Below are 22,913 nucleotides of genomic sequence, written 5' to 3' on the forward strand. Positions count from 1 at the left end.
AACCAAGTGATTTGGTATGTAGGGTGACATCCGGTGTATTAAAATTTCTATGCATTTATATTAATAATTTCACAGGTGCCATTCCTCACTTGGATGTTCCCCATGCTGGCAAATCGTTCTTTAACGGTCAGTTGTTTGAACGACAATAGAAAAACATAATTGTATTTTAGATGACCTAAATGCCACACATCACTTCCTTTAACTTTGTTTTTCGTAAGGCTTTTAATTATGTCCTCCTCGGTGTAAGGACCGCATTTTGCGTCACATTTAAGAATAACAGTTTTAGACCAGTCTATTTCGAGTGGTAAGTTTAGCGATTTTAATAGGTCCTGCGAGTTAAAACATTCAGACCGATTTTCTTGTTCACTTAAACTGATTGGTACTGGCAAGGTTCTCTGGTCTGTGTGTGTATTTAAATTTATACAGTAACTTATAATTTTCTGTAGAGATTTTTTTTTTTTATTAAGTACTGGAAAACAAATTGACTGTCGGTCAAGGATATATTGAAGAGTACAATCCGTAGACTATTCAGAAAGACAAACTTTTCTTTCAGTCTTCCTTTTGCATACAAAATAAAAAAATAAAATAAAAATAAATCCTTATTTACACTGAGTGGAGAGCTGATGGAACTAAACGTCTGAAGTAACTGAACAATGGTTTCCGATATCTGATGGACCGGAAGGATGAAATTCTCGCAGCTAAAAGAGAAAACAGAAAATAAATAAGATTTTAACATAATTATAATGAATATAACTTATATCAAATTTTGAGCTAATAATAAATAATCTACTTATGATTAGTATCTACAACACCGAAATAAAAGTGGAAAAAAGTTGAAAGCTCGATATTATTTGAACATAGGTTCGAATTCTATTTTCAATCGAAGGTGAGTTAGTCGCTGTCATAGAGAGAGAGAGAGAGAGAGGAGAAGGGTCCTTCCTCTCTGCAAAAGAAAGAAACCCACAACCGAACATATGCACTGACTTTTAAAGACCTGGGTTCGAATATGATCAAGAACGCGAAGAATCATTATCAGTACTTTCAACTGAAAGTTATTTAACTTGTCTCAGACGGATGTGAAGGATGTTTTGTTCTGCAAAACAGGCAAATCAATGGAATATTTTACATCCTATATTCTACTAAATCCAGGTTTCTCATTAGTTTCGTTTAAGTGTACCCTTGAGAAACTGTCTCTCAAGATACAAGTTCCATCTCCTCAGGCTGCATAGAATCAACCTTCGTCTTTTAAGCCAATTTTACTTAGCGATGTTCATATCTGTTTATATCGTGCATTCTCAAATCTTTGGAGGAATAGGAATAATAAACCTTCGTATAAGACTGCTAATTCACTTTTTGTTTGTTCGGAAATGAACTTTGACTCCATATTAAAATTCCTCGCGCCACTGACGAAATTCGAATCCTGACCTTTTTTTTTTTAAACCAAAGGGAGAAAAAGATTTGGACTGCGCTAAACAAGTCCTATCCGGAATTACTAAAATATCATGTTTATACACGTTACTTGGCTCTTATAAGCCATTCGATCTAAAGGTAAGATGGGATGGAGGAAGATATTTCAGCTAATTATGACAAAATTCCTTACTGTACAACCAAGAAAAGAAGTAAACAGAATTTCATTTTATTGTAACTGTTTCGGCCTCAAGCTAGTTAACTCTAACGAGAGAGAGAGAGAGAGAGAGAGAGAGAATTCACGACTTTCTTCCTTCGGTTTTTCACACACACACACTGAGGGGATGAATAAATTTAATAATAAAAAGCGAGATTAATAGAAAATTCTGAGTTTTTATCCATAAATCAGAAATATAAAATCAGATAGATACACAAGAATAAACAGGTGACGCTGCAAAGGAAAATTTTAGAAAAGATATATAACTGGTAGACGAGGTGGCTCTTTTTTTAGTTCAGAGGAAGATCGTACACCAAAAGACCGGAAGCACTTCAATGAAATTGACATTTGGCAGTTCATAAATCTGGATCTTTCTTAAAATAATAACCTCCATAAATAGCGAATGAAAAGTTTCTGAGATTATCTGTGCGTGTGTGTGTTTCCTGGGATTTTATCGTATTATCACCGGAAGTGGAGCACAGGAAACTGTACTTTCTTAAGAAGAACGAAAGGGTTTCCTACTTGTTACTCTTTTTTACTTTAATCTTCCGAGCTTATCTGATTTATCATAAAACGCACGTATACTCATCAATTACTTAAACTGCAGATGAGCTTGGATTACCTGGCCTGATGTACACAACCATTTCGCAGAGACCAAACTCTTGGCGACTGGCGTTGTTATCCTGGAGGTGAATTTTATCTCCTTTTATGGTCTTCGAACATTTTATCTTCTCCCATTTTGGTTGATCTAAAATGATGAAAGAAAGAAAACGTGTTAACTAAAATTTGGAATTGAAATTTAGTTCGTAAAATGAATTTAAGTCATTAGCAAAGTGTATAAATGGATCGTGTAGAAGAAGAAAGATTATCGTTTATCACTAGCGTTAGCGTAACTGTTATTCGATGAGTTTCAAACAGCTCTGAAAGTATAAATACCATTCTAGTAAACCTTCATAATACTCAAGACTAAATTTTACTAGAATCGGCAAATAATAACTAGCACTTTACAAGAAAAATCAAAAATACATTTCTCACCGTGACGGGGGGGGTAAATTTACTGCCCCATTGAAGCACGCAGCGGAGTTACTATTGGGCGCCAATTATTTCAATCGGAGCCCAACAGTAATCTTGCACTAATCTTAAAGACATCGACTGAATAAAATAGATGTCGTTAAGGAACATAACAAACGCATCTAAAATGTTATGTTGCATTTCCCGAAAACATGGATTTCAGATAAATTCAATTCAGATATACATTTATAGTATAAAATTTAATAAAAATTTACTTCCATCCAGATTTGATTCAGATTTCCTTTCTTAAATGATAAAAAATTATTATGCTAAACGATCAAAGTTTCACTAAAAACTTAACTCAGAAATAATGGCTATCGCGTAAAAAACTCTATAATTTTGATATTTTAAAGCAAAAAAATCGCATTGATGACATTGCATCGCTTAGACTTCCGTGCATTCTATTCATTCAGCGAATAACGAGCTACCTCTGTATACCTACTGAAATCACTCCATTAAATAAAGCCAGAATCTTACCTGCAAAAATAAGGAGGTTATTACAAGTCTTGAACGTTCTTTTCTCTGAGTTTTCTACGACCACTCTAAAGGAATACACACCTATGGGGAGAAAAAGTAATATTAGGGTCCTTTCACACGAGATTGGACAAAGAACCAAATGTTAATTTTATGCTACTGGAGTTCAGTTCTGTAACTAACCTTTTGATAGATACACATCCACCTCTACTACTGAAGACATTCGTCTCATCCACAGAGTAAACACGGCTGCTGGTTGTTTCCTTGCCGTAGTACAGGTCTCGACCTTTCCATCCACTCCTAATACAGGAGGACTGTTGGAACCAGTCAGGGTAACATATTTTATTCTGGAAGGCTTCTCTGTCACAAAAGAATTTTGAAACGGTCATATATATATATATATATATATATGACCATCCTACTAGATACTGGTTACTTTCTCTTTTAAAAATACTATTTACAAAATATATTATTTAGAACTTCTACTTAGCCACGGGAAATCCATATATCCTATATTAGCAAATTTATATTTAGAAACCTTTGAGGAAAAAGCAATCAATTTCTTCTCATTAAAGCCAAAGTTATGGAAGGCTCCGTTCCTTACCCGGTACACCCCTAATGCGAAGCATGACAGCCTAAAGCATCCAGGAGTTTATTGTCTTTGGTGTAACTGCAGCGTGCCCTACTTTGGTCAGACAGAGAAATCCATTGAGTTGCGTACAGAACATTTGAGAGACATTACATATGGCAGAACTAGAGCCAGCACACTATCTAATCACGTTCTGAATTTCTGCTGACCTTAATGATGGATATTCTGTCACTCATCCAGTGATCTGGAACAAATCAAAAAACATTTTTAGATGATACAATGAGCTGGAGAGAAGAACTGTGGTCTCAACAGAAGTTGTCCTCAGTCCGGTCCATCTTAAAACTAACCTTAGCTATAACCTATCTGATCGTCACTCTTCAGCTATCCAAGTTGGGCGTACACGAGATCAAGCCCGTGTGAACATGTCCAACAATACTATGACATCTAAAATGCCTTCGAATGTCAGCAATACGTTTGTAAGTTAATTTATAGCTGTTGTTTCTCTTGTAATGTATATTTTTGCATTTCTCTTTTCATGTTATGCACTTGATGAAGTTTTCTAAGAAGACGAAACTAGTTGTGCGCTCAAATAATAAACATTTTTCTATTTTGGTATCTCTTGGATTCTAGTCATTAAATTTATTTATGTCATATAGCGTCGAGTAAGTATGTTGCATCAAAAAAAAAAAAAAAAACTAGCTTACTTTCATCACTTTTGGGAGGCTCAATTGTAGTTCCACTTGAAACCTCTTCTTGGGTTGGCGTACTAGTTTCTTCTGATATTCCCTCTGTAATGAATAAATACTGTGTAAATACACGGTTTTTTTTTTCTTTCTTTCTGAGAAGTAATTATGCAAAAGCTTCAATATTTTGTTAGCGTTTAGTACCATATAAGTTCGAGAACATATTATTACATCCGTAAGAATAAGATTAGAACTCATTTAAAAACTATATAATGGAGATCTCAAACATAGGCGAACATATCCAGTCAGACAACATAAACTTCAAGGTCTTTGACTCTTTGAAGAAATGGTCAGACAACATTTCTACCAACACCCACTTCACTATCATACACACAAACATAAGTATACAAAAAAACACTGGCTAACATTGATAACACAGCTCAATTATACCATGATAAACATAGATGCACTAATACTGACCGAAGTTGCAATAAATGACACAGAAATTTACGCATACAACATAAATAATTATCAAACCTACAACTTATGTAGACCAAACAAAAGAGGAGGTGGAATTGTGGCATTTATCAAAGAAAAATACAATGTGACAGAAAAACAAACTCACTTCGAACATGCGGAAACACTAATTTTAGAACTCACAAATAGCCACAATAGTATCGAATACACAATAAACACAATATACAGACCCCCAGATAATAATCAACTCAGTTTTCTTCAAGAGTTAAAAACATGGCTAAGCGGCATCGAACCGCGTACAACACACAGGCTCATCCTAATAGGAGACATTAACATAAATACTCTAGACCACGCTTCTTCAACCACTAACACATATCTTGATATACTAAGTCAGTACAACATAAATCCTACCATTAACACGCCAACAAGAGAAGAAATACTCAATAACTCACTAACACAATCATGCATTGATCATATCAACATACGGGCTCCCATCCATACATATACATCATCAGTAATTAACGTAAAAATTGCCGATCACTACTTTGTCTCAACTTCGTTTTATTACGTTTCCTACCCCTCCCTCCCACCATCACAAAAGTCGCCAAAACTCGATCATACATTGTCGATAACCAAGTAAAAAATACAGACTGGAATTTCCTACTTAAAATAAACGATCCTGTAACATTATACGAGAATTTTCAACTAATGTTCACAGAAATATACAAAAAAGCAACAAAACCTACACCAACGAGGCGACAAACAGACAGCAACCCATGGATAAATGACGACATACTAAATACTATTACCGAAAAAGAAAATCTATGGAAAAAACTTAAAAAGTCACCCAGTAACACACATTTACAAACCTTATACAAAAACACAAGAAATAAACTAACAACAAAAATTCGTAGGGCAAAAAGACGATACTACTTCCAAAAATTCATGGAATATAACAACATTAAGCAAACATGGGCAACACTCAACGAATTAATAACCCGAAAAAAGAAAACTTCAGCACAAGATTTTATTGCAAAAAGCTTCGGTCAGGACACAAACCAAGAGGAGCTTGCAGACTCATTCAACCATGCTTTCACAAACAACATCACACAACTCAAAAAAGACAAACTACTGGAAAATATACCAACAAAGTTAAGAAACCATTAACACTAATATACACATCATAAATCACTAGCATCCAATGCCTACATCCCATACATAAACAGTAGCAACAACACAAATAGTGAAGGCTAAATCCCACTCTCTTCATAAAAGCTAACCCAAGCTTCGAAGTAGGTGGGATTAACTTGCCTCACTCATCTACAAGTAATCCTTATAAGCAGATGCAGAAATTTGTATGAATAATCACTCTTTCTCAAACTTTAAAAATAAAAAATAAAAAATATATATAAATAAAAATTAATGAGAAATAATAATTGTAATTATTACTATTATTAATTGTTATTATTACAAATGAGAAATAATAAAATGTTAAAAATTTTTTTTAAAAAAATTTTAATTAATAATTAAAAACATCTGTAATAATCATCATTATGAATATTATAATAATATACGTTACAAACAGTTATTGTTATTATTATTTAAAAAAGAAACTTTATGTACAAGAAAGTATTTGTTATGCATAATTGTGTTCATATAATGCATGTAATTATAAGAATAATTTCCTTACCAGGAGTTATAAAAGGAACTATTTCGCAAAGTTGGAAAGTGTGATTGGCTGAATTATCATCTCTTACGTAGATAACATCTCCCATGATTCCTTGAGAACACTGTAAAGTTTCCCAATTACTTTCAGCTGAAAAAAAAATAAAAATAATACAATAATAATAATAATAATAATAATAATAATAATAATAATAATAATAATAATAATAATAAAACTATAGATTTGGATAGAAGACATTTTTTGTTTTGAAGCGCTAAAATTTACTGCATAAGATAACTGTAAATATTTAAAAACACATTGGTTGATTACACATTTTTTTCGGATAAAAAAAAATCGGAAAGCATTACAATAAATTAGCGAACTAGAAAAGATTCTGACGAATTTTTTTTATTAAATCTCAAAATACAGATAAGAATTAGAGAAAGAGATTCCGCACTTATGTATAAAAAAAAAGACAGCGTGAACTGAATAGAAACAGCACTGAAAAAATCCAATCTATTAAACAAAGAAACACAAACAATCAAGCAAAACAAATGCAAGATTTACACAGATTCGTTTTTTTTTTTTTCCCTAGAAAGAAGATAAATAGCCAATAGGTGGTAGTATATTTAATGCTACTGTAATAAAAAGAAATACGAATGAGTTCAAGAATTGGCCAATAGGCGGCAGAAAGGGTTACTGGAATAATAAAAAAGAATGAACTAAACAGAAGAAAATGTCAATTGCGGAATAAATGGAATCGGAAAACAGTCATTATTATGTTTCAAGTAAATAATCAAATAAACACCTATTCAAATATGACATGTGTGAGAATTAATCAAACTTACGTATATGGCCGGTAATCCTATCGCAAACTTCACTTGTGCCTTCAGTGGAGTTACCAACAAGCACAGTCAAGATGTAAACACCTAAATGAACAAAACAAAGTGTTTGCATTTAATTAACTAAAATACGACAAAAGATGGAATTATCTTGAGAAATTGTAGTAAAAAAAAATAATGATTGGTGGGTTTTTAATATATTTTTAAATTATAAATTTACAATAAATAATTTATAAATGCTATTCGTAAATACACACTTACCTTCCGGAATGTATATATCGACTTCCCTAATTGTGGATAGGTGATCCAAGAACAGGACAAATTCGGCTTCAAATTGGAGCATTGCTGAAGCACAGGTACTTGTGTTTCCATCAACGACTAAGAGTGGCGAGGTTTCGTTCCCAGCTAGTTTTACCGATATTACTTCGCCTGGTGAAAATCGTTAAAAAAATTAAAATAAAATAATATATATATATATATATATATATATATATATATATATACAGTATATATATATACAGTATATATATATATATATATATATATATATATATATATATATATATATATATATATATATATATATATGTTCAGTTTTAATATAAACTGACTAAAAACCCGAGAGTTATCACAAAATGAGATTTATTTGAAAAACGCAACATTTCGTCGAGATTGACTTCATCAGGCGTTCAGAACATAGAAAGATATTAAAAGACACTGAAAATAACATTGAGACACTCTAAAGCTATACAATTATAAAGTTATAATATTCGACTGTGAATTACAGTTATTATGAACTTGAGCTATAGTCCGTGTTAAAGTTCTATTGTTGTACACCTGTGCCTGTGTGGAACCACGCGATCTCCAGTATCTGATAGTAGAGCTGAAAGAGTCAGGCAAATTATAGCTGAGATTATTGTTCATATGAAGAGGGTCCAAGGTGATTTCTTTTGACTCTACAATGCGGCGTTCTACCTCATCATGGCAAATGTGTAGGTTTGAAGTTGTTGTCCAATTTACTTCATGTTGGCGGCTCTCGTTGTTCGTGTTTATTGAAAACAGGACATGGCCTGATAGAGCAGTAGCTCTGGTTCTCTTGGTTCTCTTGTAAGCAATTTCTCTCTGGTGTTCCTCGAGACGTAGGAGGATAGATTTCTCCGTTTGGCCATAGTAAGGTTTTCCGCACTCACATGTGACTTTGTATACACCTGGGAATTGTAGAAGGTTGTGAGATTGTTTATAATTGTTGAAACGTGATCTTATTTTTGGCAGAGTCGAGAAGCACGTTTGTATGTTAAACTTCTTTAGGATTCTACTCAGCTTTTTGGACAGTGTGCTGATATATGGCAAGGAGATATAACCTTTGGAATCGTCCTGTGTCTCTACGTTGCTACGTTGACGGTGAGATAATTGGTTGTTAATACTTTTTAAAGAGTAGCCATTGTTTTTAAAGGTCCATTTAAGATGTTGTAGTTCTTTTTTTTTAGTTCTTCTTCATCTGACAGTACAGATCTTGCCCGATTCGCAAGAGTTGATATAATACCCAACTTTTGCGCTGGATGGGTGATGTGAGGACGCGTGCAAATATCTGTCCGTGTGTGTTGGCTTTCTAAATATAGAGACTTTTATTGATTCAAGCGTCTTGGTGAGTTTAACATCTAGGAAACAGATGGAACTATTTTCTTCAATCTCCATGGTCAATTTTATATCCTGATGGAGGTTGTTTAAGTGGTTGAGAAACCTGTGAAGATTCTCAATACTATGCTCCCATATGAGGAATATATCGTCCACATATCTAAGCCAAATTCTTGGTTTTAAACTAAAAGAGGAGAGTGTTCAAAATCCTCGAAAAAAATGTTGGCTAATACAGGAGAGAGGGGGCTTTCCATAGCTAATCCTTTGACCTGTTTATATAGTTTACCTTCGAATTCAAAATAGCCAGAGTTTACACAGTGAGATAGCAGAGTGAACATTTTATTTGAAATCTTGTTCTTTAAAATATGGAGAACGTCCTCTGTCGGAATGTTAGTAAAGAGTGCTATCACGTCAAAGCTCACCATGATGTCAGAAGATTTGAGTTTTAAGTCCTTGATTTTAGAGACAAAATCTGTTGAGTTTTTAATATAAGAAGAAGATTTTCCCGCATAAGCTTTTAACGATGACGCCAGATATTTGGATAACCTGTATGTGGGTGAGTCAATGCTGTCTACTATAGGTCTCAGTGGATAGTTTTCTTTGTGTACCTTAGGGAGACCATATAACCTTGGAATGAGTGGGTGTAAAGAACGGATGGAAAGCCGTGTATTTCGTGGAATTTCGGTGGACTTTTGTAGGAGATTATTGGTTCTATTGTGTATTTCTCTTGTTGGATCCCTCTCAATTTCCGAATAACTATCTGACTCTAACAATGTTAAGATTTTTTTTTCGGTAGTCTATTTTATCTAGAAGTACAGTTGCATTCCCCTTATCAGATTTTAAGATGAAGATGTCCTTGTTAATCCGTAGATTTTTAATTGCAAGTCTCTCACCAGGGGATATATTATCAGAAGGAGGTTTTGCGTTGTTGATTGCAAGAATTGCTTCTATGCGAAGTAAACTCGCGTCTGCGGTAGGAAGTAGCGAAGCTGCTTTCTCCATCTTAGTTAAAAGTAGTTCTTTAGGAATGCATTTTGGTGCCAACACAAAATTTAGACCTTTTTCGAGAATTTTCTCTTCATCGGGACTTAGCACGTATATATATATATATGCTTTTCTTTTTTTTTTGCTCAGGTGCTTTATTTTAAAAGTGTAATATATCAGAGAGAATTACTGGAATTGCTGACAACCGGAAATTACCTTTAGGAAATGGTCTGTTTCCTTTAGGAGGCACTGTGGTTACATCTGTCGGTTGAGATGAAGTGACTGGTATAGCTGCTTCTTCGATAATTGTTATTGTTGAAGTTTCGTCGTTAGATTCGTCCCGATCTATGGGGAAAAAATCAACTACTTAGACGCATGACCAATTATAATCCAGATAATGAAAATTAGAATTGCTGGGTCTCATAACACAAAGGATTTCTAAAACACATTACTAAAGTTAGGTAGTTTGTAGCTTGGATTTAATGCGAATATTTTCGATTGTATTTTAGATGTTCAGTGTTAAAATATTAAATAATTTTCAATTAAAATCCTTATTAAAATACATATTTTCAAAGATACATAAAACAGAGTTGAGCCAACGCAAGACTAATTTTTAAATTATAACCAAATACAAATTTTTATTTCTTCGTTGTTATTTCATTAAAGCTGTAGTTTGTGAGATTTAAAATTTTTTTTATTCTTTATTTAAAAAAGAAGTTTTATTAAGAGATAAAATAGATAAAACTTATAACCTCTTTTTACATATCCTGAAATTTCGCACAGGTGGAAGTCATGATTGGCTGAATTGTCATCTTTTACGTGCACCACATCTCCCAAAATTCCTTTTGGACAACTGAAGATCTGCCATGAACTTTCGGCTAAAAAAATATGCGATACGGAATAGGTAATGATTGATTCATTTACTGTGTTGCAAAAAATAAACAAACTTAATGAATTCAGTGGTTATGGTAACGGGGGGAGGGGTATAGAACTCACCGAACTTTCCTGTAGATCCATCGCAAATTTCAACCGTTCTCTGCTCTGAATTTTCTACCAACGCAGTTAACACGTACAATCCTAATAAAAGAAAAAGAAACGAATTAAATTAAAATGAAGTGCCTTGTTATGCATGCCACTAATTACTGTTTGACGCATGCTTCGTACTTACCTGCAGGAATAAAAATCCTTACTTCCACCACGGTACTCATTTCTCTGAGAAACATTGCAAAATCGGCTGCAGGCTGTCGTTTAGCGATTGCGCAGGTGGTTGAGTTACCGTCAACAGCCAGCAATGGCGAGTTCTCGTTACGGGTTAAAGTCACAAGTCTTACTTCAGCTAGAGGAAAAAAACATTGTATACAATATGGAAACTGCAATATTACTCGTTGTAATGTCATCTAAAAACTCACTGTATTATGAATATTTAAGAAATTGTTTCTTACCTATACGAGAAGATCTTCCTGTGATTGTAGGTGATTGTTGTTGTTCTGTTTTTTAAAAAAATCGGTTAAAATGATTATTTAGGCATCCCATTTCGGAACATACAATATAAAAATATAAGAAAAACATTTCCGCTATTCTGTAAGTATTAACATATCGAATGTTCAATAAGGATATAAAGACAAAAGGGTAATAAAACTACTAAGCTGCAGTTTTAAGTGATTTGATGGATTTCGTTTTCTTTTCAGTCAGACGGTCTGATAAGACCGGTTTTTTTTTACAAACGGAGACACGCCTTCTTAATTCTTACTCCCTAGTCAAGTAGCATCGTTACCCACCACCCATTAGGTTGACTAGAGAAGCTTACTAATATTATTATCATTACCATATTGGAAATCTTACTGCTACAATTAACATCCTGCTGACCTTAACTGATATTATATATATAACGCCGTCCTTGTATTTAACGTAATCAATCCTTAACAATTATATCGTTTCTTATGATAATAAATTTATCCCTGGTTACATATACGAGTATAACTTCCCTTTATGTGTATATCTTTATCATTTTGTTTTTCTTGGTTCACATAAAAATGTATCATTACTCGTTCATTTGCTTTTTTTTCTGAGTATAACCACCTGGCGATAAAAATGAGAAGCATAAAACCAAATGTAATGTAATGTAATTGTTAATGGCATAACTCCTCTCTCTTTCTCCCTCGATGAGTCTTTGACTCCAGGAGAGTTGATGTAATAATAATATTTTTAAAACTTTTTTTTATTGATCTCTCAAATATTTACATATTTAAAATAATCATCTTGAGTAACATTCAATACATTATTTAACAAGGTTCAGCACTAAGCGCTGCATATATACTTCATTTTCTACAATGATGAGATTTCAGTAATAATGATGATGATAACATAATTTTTTCTATTTTTATAAATAATAATCAGTAATAATTTACAATTATATAATTCACAGTTGCACAACTTAAATAATATTACATGTCATGGTTCACTTTTTTTTTCTTCGAAGTTTGAGAAAGTGTGATTATACACAGCTACGCATATACAATTGAAATATTATATTTTCTATTTCGCACAAATATACTAATTGCATAACATTTTAATAATAATAATGTTTTATTACATTATATTTTCATGTTACATCGTAATATCATCACATTATGTTAGTATGTTTATTAGTATATTTTAGTAAATTTTTAGCATATTTAGTATGTTATCACATTATCATATTATATTCGAGTATGCCACATCGTAATATTCTCATATTATATTTGAGTATCTTGCATCGTAATATTATCACATTATTTTAGCATATTTCAGTATGTTATCACATTATATTTTATCATATTATTTTTTCATGTTACATCGTAATATTATCATATTTTAGTATGTCACAACATAATATTATCATATTTTAGTATGTTACACTGCAATATTATCACAATATATTTTAGTATGTTACATTGTAATATTATCACATTATTTTTTCATGTTACATCGTAATATTATCATATTATTTTTCATGTTACATCGTAATAATATCATTATATTTTAATATGTTACATCGTAATATTATCACTTTATTTTTTCATATTATAACGTAATATTATCACATTATATTTTCATGTTACATCGTAATATTATCACATTATTTTAGCATATTTTAGTATGTTATCACATTATTTTTTCATGTTACATAATAATATCATTATATTTTAGTATGTTTCATTGTAATATTATCACATTATATTTTCATGTTACATCATAATATTATCACATTATTTTCCATGTTACATTGTAATATTATCATATTTTAATATGTTACACTGTAATATTATTATATTATATTTTCATGTTACATCGTAATATTATCACATTATTTTAGCATATTTTAGTATGTTATCAATTATATTTTATCACATTATTACGATGTAACATTATTTTTTCATGTTACATCGTAATATTATCACACTACTTTTCTTGTTACATTGTAATATTATCATATTTTAATATATTACACTGTAATATTATTATATTATATTTTCATGTTACATCGTAATATTATCAACATTATTTTTCCTGTTACGTCGTAATGTTATCACATTATTTTAGCATATTTTAGAATGTTATCACATTATATTTATCACATTATTTTTTCATGTTACATAATAATATTATTATATTTTAGTATGTTACATAATAATATTATCATATTTTAGTATGTTACATCGTAATATTATCACATTATTTTTTCATGTTACATCGTAATATTATCACATTTTTTATGTTACATCGTAGTATTATCACATATTTTCATGTTACATCGTAATAATATCATATTTTAGTATGTCACATCGTAATGTTATCACATTATATTTTCATGTTATCGTAATATTATCACATTATATTTTAATATGTTACATCGTAATATCATCACCAGGGGCGGCTGGTGCATATGAACTGTGGAACTGCAGCACCCCCAATTTTTCTCGATATTATTATTATTATTTCGACACCTCCAGGGAGTCCAAAGACTCATCGAGGGAGAGTCTGCAAACAGCATCGAACGATTTAACCCCTTCCAACTACTAACCGCGCTCAAACTCGCTTAACTTTTTGCGTGAGCCATTAGTAGCAGAGGCTCTATCAATCGACCAACCTTTGCCGGCTATATAAATACATTTATTGATTTATTTATATTTGCTTGTAATATTTAATTTTATCATCAATAATCCTATACAATTATCTTATTTTGTATCAAAAAAATAATAAAAATCCATCTTGTAGCACTTAGGAGGGCGAAGGACGCTAGCAGCACTGTGTTTACCACAGTGCCATATTGCTACGCGCGCGCAAGCATATGCACGTCATAGGGAGATGCGAGCTATTAACGTAATGCGGCACTGTCCGTCGCACAGTTCCACTGTTGTTTTTATGCAGTTTGCGCCAGTGCTTATCGTTTTTACTCCGTCTCTTTAAATATTTGGACATTACAATTAAACACATAACATTTGTTCTCGTTTTTATTTTAGAACATTAGTGGGATTATGATAAGGGATTTTATTTTGAAGTAATTTTGAATTATACCAAACTGTATAATTTTATCGATAATAAACAATATTGTTTCATGTTTAATTTTTTTTTAAATTTTTACCATAATTTTGATATTTATCCAAACACGTATACATTGTACTTACAGTGTGTATCTTTCGAAAATTGCAGCACCCCCCACGATTTCAAGTCACGAGCCGCCACTGATTATCACATTATATTTTCATGTTACTTCGTAATATTATCACATTATTTTTCATGTTACACTGTAATATCATATTACATTTTAGTATGTTGCATCGTAATATCATCACATTATATTTTCATTTTACATCGCAATATCATCATATTTATTTTACATTATCGCATCTTTCGAAGCCAATGTTTGACTTAAATGATGTTTTAGCTGCCATTCGAGTAGTAATAGTTTTTTGTATGGCTACATTAATATCAGGCATTACTTATAGAATAAACGTATGCCATATTAAATAACTTTTTACTATGTGTATATTTCGTCTTATGTATCATGTCATATTAAAAAAAAAATTATTTACTGTGGCGTACGTATTATTCTATAGTTATGGATACCCCACAGGTTTCCCTATATAAGAAAAAAATTTTATTTTCGGGTGTTGAGTATAAGAATCATAAAGCTCTCTTTAGGGCAGTATATGAAGTTAGATTTTTAAAAATAATAGATTATAATAAAATATAATAGAGATAGTAATAGACAGATAGATAATAGATAAAATAAAATAGATATATAACATAATAGATTATAATATAGATATATTAGATTCTTTAATAATAATAATAATAATAATTAGTATGCATTTAAGATATTATTAGCCAATGTTCATCGGCCGATAAAAATTACCTGGTTTAACGAAGGCAGAAATTTCACATAATTGAAAGTCGTGATTGGCTGAATTATCGTCTTTGACGTGAACAACATCTCCCAGGATTCCACGCGGACAACGAAGAATTACCCATCTGCTTACAGCTGAAATATGTCGGAAAAAAAGGAAATAAACACTTAAAAATAAATATGTAAAAAGTTATTTTCTGTGAATTAATATTGCTATTATGAAAAACAGAAAGTAGAGCTTACCGAATGTTCCAGAAATTGAGTCGCAGACTTCAACTGTACGTTCCACCGAATTTTCTACCAGAGCTGATAAAATATATTGTCCTGTCGAATAGGGAGGGGGGGGGGAATAATAATTTATATGCTTATATTTACACGTATATGTTAGTAAACAATTTCTGTTATTTTTTAAAAAAGAATTATTGTTGTTGTAGAAATACGATACTAACCTTCAGGAATATATACTCTCACTTCTACAACTTCTCTCCTCTCTCTGAGAAATAATGCAAAGTCGGCTGCAGGTTGCCGTCTTGCTCTGGTGCATGTAGAAATGTCACCATCCACAGCCAGTATAGGAGCGTTCTGATTGCGTGTCAGGGTTACAAGACGTAGTCTGTTTACTGCTATACCTAGAAAAGAAAAAAAGAAATGTAATGGATATTCTTTTTCGATGTTAACGTAACATAAAAACAAAACCATCATTCATATGGTATTAGTAGTATGACATTTATTGTCAATAATTATTCGAAATACCAGATAATATTTCTATCTCATTATTGCTTCCAATCTCGTCTGCATTTTTTAAAAATCTTTAATGCTCTGAAATACCGGAAGAAAAATAGTGCTTAATTTGGTATTCAGTAATATCATAAATAGTTGATATAAATATAAAAATTCTTTTTTTGAAAAAGAAATAAATACACTGCTTGGAAAGAAGTCAACGGACATCCATATGGACAAGGTGCATCGTGCCATGTAATGAGTCACGTGTTTGTTTGTATCTGGTGTAAATTGGAGGAATGTGAGCTCCCAACTCAATGCAACATGTGTCCAGGATGAAATGGCTGCGAGAAGGGAACTGACGGAGTTTGAAAGAGGGTTGTAATAGGATGTCATGTTGCAGGCCTATATGCTCGGCAAATTCTTGAAAAAATTGGGCCATCCCGGGTCAATAATCAGTGATACCATACTGAGACGGAAGCGTAGGGAGTCAACTGCAAGTGCTACCTGCAGTGAACGACTCACCACGCTCATCGATCTTCAGTGGTGCAAGTGCGTACAGCAGAAAGCTGTGTTATGGAGCGACCAATCACGCTACTCCCTCTACAGATGGACGGGTGTGGGTGTGATGGTGTGGTCCTGTTTTTCCTGGTTTGGCCTCGGACTTCTGTTTGGAACTGACCATTGTCTCCCGTAATAAGACAACGCACCGTGTCATAAGGCTGGTGCTGTAACTGCGTGGTTTGCGGACATGAACGTCACCACACTTGATTGGCCGCAAACCACGAGCATTCGGGTGAGGTCAAAGGAAGGTCCTTGACTTCCTCACAACAGTCAAGGACCTCATTACATGTTTACAGGAAGAAAGGTAAAAAATTCCCATTGATCGTTATCGTGTGCTTGTCGAAAATATGCTTGTATGATTTCTGCAATCATCTCATCGAAAAAGGAGGCCGAAGAGCTCATTAAGTTCGGCGCCATGGCTGTTTATTCTTCCCACTATGTGGTATCCATTGACTTCTTTCCAAGCAGTGTAGTTTCCATAAGGTTTTAATGAATTTCTATCTTCCATAAATAAATATTTTTCTTTAGGTGATCAGTAATACTTGACTCGTGTTTAAAAGAAGTTCTCGATGATGCTGTGCGCACATGATTGCTAGTCCATAACACATAACATCGATCTGTAAAGTTTTTGGACTTATTAACATTTAGTAGACTTACATATTTTGTTCTGAGGTATGTGATATCTTAATGCGGAATAATTCAAATATTATTTATAGGCACTTGTAGTGAAGATGGTATTAAGACATTTTTGAAGGGGAAAAATTAGCAATTCGAAATTAGCAATTCGAAATCTTACCTATAGGGGGAGGTAGAGAACTTGTCGGCATAGCTGTAGACGAAACTTCGGATGGTGGTTTGGTGGTGGTGCTTTGGGTTGTGCTCTCTTCAGCATCAGACCCTGCAACGACAGTTAAATAAATATCGGTAAAAATGTTCATACTCAAATATCATGATAATTTTGTATTATGAATCTTATTTTTTTTAAAAAAAAGAAAAAAATTAACTAAATTATGTGAAGATATCAGGTCATGTTAACTCAGAAAAGAATATTCCACACTTAGTAATGAAAAATACTATCATTTGTACAGAGAATTAACAGCAAATTCCAGTGAAAACATTAGGCCAAACAATCGCAAGAGATTGCATTCTAAGGGGGGGGGGGATAAGATTGTTTTTATTTATCAAAGCCAATTGTAGCCATAATGATCAATGTGTTATTATATTGTAAATTGCGTCAGTCTAAGAGCTGGTTTTCGATTTTATTTGATAAAAGACTGCAGTTTTGATTGAAAAAGCCTTCTGCCTCTATCTGAGATCGACTTCTGAACGAAGAGGTTTCACACAATCTAAGGAATTTTGGATTGCAGAAAAAGCTTCAACAATTAAATTCATAATTCAAAGACAAATCGGTCTTCAGAACACACGCAATTTACAGACAAAAAAAAATACTGTTTTTGGCGATGATGGACGGTAGATGGCGTTAATGATAGTAGTGTGGTAGTAGTGAAGAGGGTGAAATGTATTTAGCGAAACAGAGTAGAATGTCCTCCCGCGATGAGTCCTTGGACTTCATGGAGGTGTCACGTAATAATAATAATAAAATTACGACTGAATTATTGGAAGAGAATCTTGAACTTTGTATGTAAAACACCGTCAGATAACTGGTTTAAATAGCAGAGAACTAAAACCTACTACAGAGACACGTTGTGGATAAAACGAAATAAAATAAATCATTTCCTTCCCGCTGTCCTCATTGTATTATGAGCATATTTATGAGTAAGCCAGACAAGGTAGAGCTTAGGACCTCACATTAAGGGCCTCCTCAGTATACATCACAAAAAAATTTATCCACCAAAGCGGCCTTTTCAAAGTTGAAGCTTAGGGGGGGGGGGGTCATAACCTTAAATCCGACTCTGATCATGAGATGTTAATTTCTGAGTATTTAAACTTTGTGCGCATATCTACAAGAACTCAAGACTGAATTCGTAGCTATGATGAAAGCGTGCTACTACTTTCAGTCTTTCCATGCAGAGAAGATCTATAGCGTGTTCAATAAGATTTCTGTAACGCTAACTGAATTCGTTTCGCCCAGCCGGCAACTCTTAGTCTACCCACGTCAAACAAAATGAGAAAGAGAGAGAGAGAGAGAGAGAGAAGGAAAAAAAAAAAAGATATTTCACCTGTTTTTACGTACGCAGATATTTCACACAAATGGAAGTCGTGATTGGCCGAATTATCGTCTTTCACGTGAACAACATCTCCCCTGATGCCTTTCGGACATCTGAAGATCTGCCATGAATTTGCAGCTGGAAAAAAAAAAAAAAAAAAAAAAGAAATAAAAGAAGATGATAAAGCGACTCGATCCCTTTCCCACACGTGCAATATCAGAAAACAAGATCAATTTGGTTGTCATGGAAACGAGAAACTGAACTCACCGATCACTCCCGTGGTTCCATCACAGATTTCAACAGTTCTTTCTACTGAATTCTCTACCAACGCTGTCAGCATGTACAGACCTGATGAGAAAAAAAAAAAAAAAAAAGGAAAGAATCAATCAAGACGGAAACACAATTTGCTACGGATATTTTAACGTGGGAGAGTGTTAGGTGTAAGTCGGTAGAATAGATTGCACAGTGCGCATGAGTTGTTCAGCACTTACCTGCAGGTACGAAAATTCTGACTTCCGCCACGATACCCATTTCTCTTAAAAACATTGCAAAGTCTGCTGCGGGCTGTCGTTTGGCAATGGTGCAAGTGGAAGTGTCGCCATCTACAGCCAACGCTGGCGAATTTTCATTCGAAGTCAAAGTTGTTAGTCTTGACAGAGCGGGAACAACTGAAACAAAAATAAAAGTTTTTTCCTTATATATGTGTGTGTGTGTGTGTGTATGCAAACAAAATCTTGCATATCGTCAAATGAAGTAAAAAATTATAGCAGAACAGCGGTCATGTTGAGTTAGGTTAAGAAGAGTTAAGGTTAAGACAACTAAGGCTATGAGTCTCACTACTCGTCTTAAAAGTATGCAGTATATTTTATCTACTTTTGTTTATTTATTTTATTCATTTTTCCCCTTTTTATTATGATAAGACTATCAAAAAGTTTGTAAACTGTTTCATCTGTCAATACTCCACTCTGAAATGACGTATCTTATAATAAATTATTCTTCAAATCTAGATCTGAAAGAATCGCTTACCTGTAGGGAACGGTGTACTGGTCACAGGAGGTAATGTAACTGTCACTCCAGACCCTTGAAAAGCATTTATAATGGTTAATGTCACATTGAAGTATAAGGAATGAAACAAAAAAGACAAAAATAAATAAATAAATAAAATAAAATAGTATGTTGTTCTTATACTAATATTCATTTTTCTTTATGAGTCATTTGTAATGCAAAAGTAGTTCGATCTAATTCTGCTAGTTCAGTCGAAATAGGACCGATGGTTTAATGAGATCAGCGTGAGATGTAACCATTCCCAAACAACATTAAATGCTCCTCCACCATTAACAGAGGAAATATATGTAATAAATTGGCTAATGTTCGGATAAGCGCACGCACACTTTGAGTTCGAGTCTAGTGAGATGAATGCTTTATGTTAATAATAATAATAATAATAACACAGTCCAACACAATTTTTGCTGACTTTTATATGAAACTTGTTTTTTACTAATTTGGGTGTGCTGATTTCAAATATCAAACCCATTTTTCTCTATCACGTCAGGTTTTTCCTTTATGGCATTTTCTTTTTGCTAATTTGTAAGTTTTTGATAGTTTTTAGGAGGCAGTACTATTTAGAGGATCAAAAAAATCGATTTTTTAATATTATTTTCTGAAAGTATGTACTTTTAAAAATCTGTTCCTAACTTTTTATCAAGAAATTTGAAAAATTCCCGAAGATATAGCCTATTATTCAAAGCGGTGCGCTGATCAGAATCGAAGGGCTCACCGCTCTCGCTTGTTAGTAAACGAATAAATGCGTAAGAACCTGCAACGGCACGTACTGGCGCTTTGAATACGAGAGAGGCCGATAATTAGATATATAACTACTTAACAATATTCATTAAAAATTACAAGAATATTTATAAAAAAATAACAATTTTACTTACACATGAGTTTCAGGGAATAAATTTTTGTTTGTAACAATTTCTGCTGTGTGTTCTGTTTTGGCAATTTTCTACACATGACTTACACACTTTATTTGGAGCCCATGAATTGTCCTGATCTGCAAGTTTTACGTCAAAGTATGCAAAGTACACTTTCTTAACGAAATCAGTGATATTTGTCCTTTGACTGGGAACAGTAACGCTGCCACAAATGTAGCAGAAGGAATCTACACTATTGACACAATTTCGGATAGTAGACATGATGTATTTTCTTCACTGCCGACTAACATGCAATTAACAAGACAAAAAAAACCAGAGACTTTATTGAAACGTTATAAGCGCTCATCATACTTTCACGATCGATTAACGATTGACTGATTTCGATTGTTCTTTGTCCGCTATGACGCATATAGCATTCATTTGTTTTAGGCAGTTGTCATCGCCTACTTTTCATCACCTAAATGTATTAGGTCGGTTATCGGCCTCTCTCGCATTTAAAGCGCCAGTACGTGCCGTTGCAGGTTCTTACGCATTTATCCGTTTATTAACAAGCGAGAGTGGTGAGCGCTCCGATTCTGATCTGCGCACCGCTTTGAATCATAGGCTATATCTTCGGGAATGTTTCGAATTTCTTGATAAAAAGTTAGGAACAGATTTTTAAAAGTACGTACTTTCAGAAAATAATATTAAAAAATCGATTTTTTTGATCCTCTAAATAGTACTGCCTCCTAAAAACTATCAAAAACTTACAAATTAGCAAAAAGAAAATGCCATAGAGGAAAAATCTGACGTGGTAGAGAAAAATGGGTTTGATATTTGAAATCAGCACACCCAAATTAGTAAAAAACAAGTGTCAGATCATAATCAGCAGAAAAATGTTTTTGTCGTTGTTGGCCAGTGTAATGAATGATTGTGCGGTGGTATGGAAAAAGAATGTGACATAAGGTGATGAAATAGATTAAAAAACTGTGAAATTCTATTTCAAACTTTCGTCTTAACTGTATGTAGATTCAAACTTCGTAAAGAAGGATGTCTGCAAAGGAATACTTCTGCAGCTAAATAACTGACACCATAAAAAAAAAAAAAGACAAAGAATTTCCTGGAATGCTTCCACTATATGACTGCCGTTGCTTACAGATAGAGAAGATAAAGGAATAATGCAAGAAACATTGCCTAAAATGCAGAAACCAAATGTGTCCAAGAAAGTGAACGAAGGAGAATCCGCGGGAGAAGATCATCGGATTGTTCATTTCTTGGTAGATTCGAGTTTTCAGGGAAACTTCTGATGCACTTTTCTCCCCAAATGTAAGGCCATTATTCCAAACGGTAAATTTGGGATTTATATATTGTCATGAGTTCCACATAGGAGAGAAGTGGTATTCGAGTGGGAAAGGACGACAACTTTTTGGAGGCTGCGAAAGGTGTTTATTTCAGTAAAGGCTAGAAAGTTCCATCAACTCTAGAAGAGAAATCGAAAGTTTTAGTTGAAGCTGACGATTTTGTCCTCATCTAAGAATGGCGAAGAGATGAGTCTTTGAGACATTGTAAGATTTCAAAACTTGAATAATTTGATTACTACATTCGTAAATGAAGAGGAGAATCCTCTTCGTCATTTACAAATAACTAAGTCGGAGATATTTTGGTCTGAGATGTCTATCTATACCGAAAAATGAATCTAATGTAGGTGCATTAAAACATATGAAATATAGATAAAATAAATTAGATGTAAATAAAAATTAGACTTTTATTAATTAAAGATTTTCCTTGAATCTTTATAAACGCTACACGTAATCCCATGTGGTCTACCTGGCTTTCACCCAGGAGGCCCGGGTTCGATTCTCGGCATGGGAATTTGAAATTTTTATTCAATTAACGTATTTTCTTATATTATTATTATTATTATTATGTGACACCTCCAGGGAGTCCAAAGACTCATCGCGGAATAGTGTGCCAACAGCATCAAACGATAACTCCCTTCCAACTACTAACCGCGTTCAAACTTGCTTAACTTTTTGCGAACCATTAGTAGCAGAGGCTCTAATCGACCAACTTTTGTTCTTTTCAGGTTCTTTAAAAACCAACTCCGAATTTAT

The 22,913-nt window shown here is 33.2% G+C and overlaps 1 protein-coding gene across 1 annotated transcript in view; it reads right to left on the bottom strand.

The window, feature by feature from the left end:
• Positions 1-436: 436 nt before the first annotated feature.
• Positions 437-22,913, bottom strand: part of LOC150108154 (uncharacterized) — a 54,470-nt gene continuing 31,993 nt past the window's right edge. The window contains exons 13-33 of the mRNA XM_090415618.1: positions 19,913-19,966; positions 19,378-19,554; positions 19,154-19,234; positions 18,899-19,024; positions 17,515-17,616; positions 15,884-16,063; positions 15,678-15,758; positions 15,444-15,569; positions 11,488-11,532; positions 11,214-11,381; positions 11,042-11,122; positions 10,798-10,923; positions 10,262-10,390; positions 7,688-7,855; positions 7,433-7,513; positions 6,609-6,734; positions 4,463-4,546; positions 3,353-3,529; positions 3,173-3,253; positions 2,247-2,372; positions 437-698 (exon numbers count right to left, since the gene is read on the bottom strand). Of these exons, the coding sequence (XP_090271744.1) occupies positions 604-698; positions 2,247-2,372; positions 3,173-3,253; positions 3,353-3,529; positions 4,463-4,546; positions 6,609-6,734; positions 7,433-7,513; positions 7,688-7,855; positions 10,262-10,390; positions 10,798-10,923; positions 11,042-11,122; positions 11,214-11,381; positions 11,488-11,532; positions 15,444-15,569; positions 15,678-15,758; positions 15,884-16,063; positions 17,515-17,616; positions 18,899-19,024; positions 19,154-19,234; positions 19,378-19,554; positions 19,913-19,966 (2,414 nt within the window). The 3' untranslated portion in view covers positions 437-603. The remainder of the gene's footprint in view (positions 699-2,246; positions 2,373-3,172; positions 3,254-3,352; positions 3,530-4,462; positions 4,547-6,608; positions 6,735-7,432; positions 7,514-7,687; positions 7,856-10,261; positions 10,391-10,797; positions 10,924-11,041; positions 11,123-11,213; positions 11,382-11,487; positions 11,533-15,443; positions 15,570-15,677; positions 15,759-15,883; positions 16,064-17,514; positions 17,617-18,898; positions 19,025-19,153; positions 19,235-19,377; positions 19,555-19,912; positions 19,967-22,913) is intronic.

The sequence above is a fragment of the Typopeltis vanoorti genome, chromosome 3 (assembly GCF_054136105.1).
Source record: "Typopeltis vanoorti isolate ZY-2024b chromosome 3, IOZ_Tvanoo_1.0, whole genome shotgun sequence".
Lineage (NCBI taxonomy): Eukaryota > Metazoa > Arthropoda > Arachnida > Uropygi > Thelyphonidae > Typopeltis > Typopeltis vanoorti.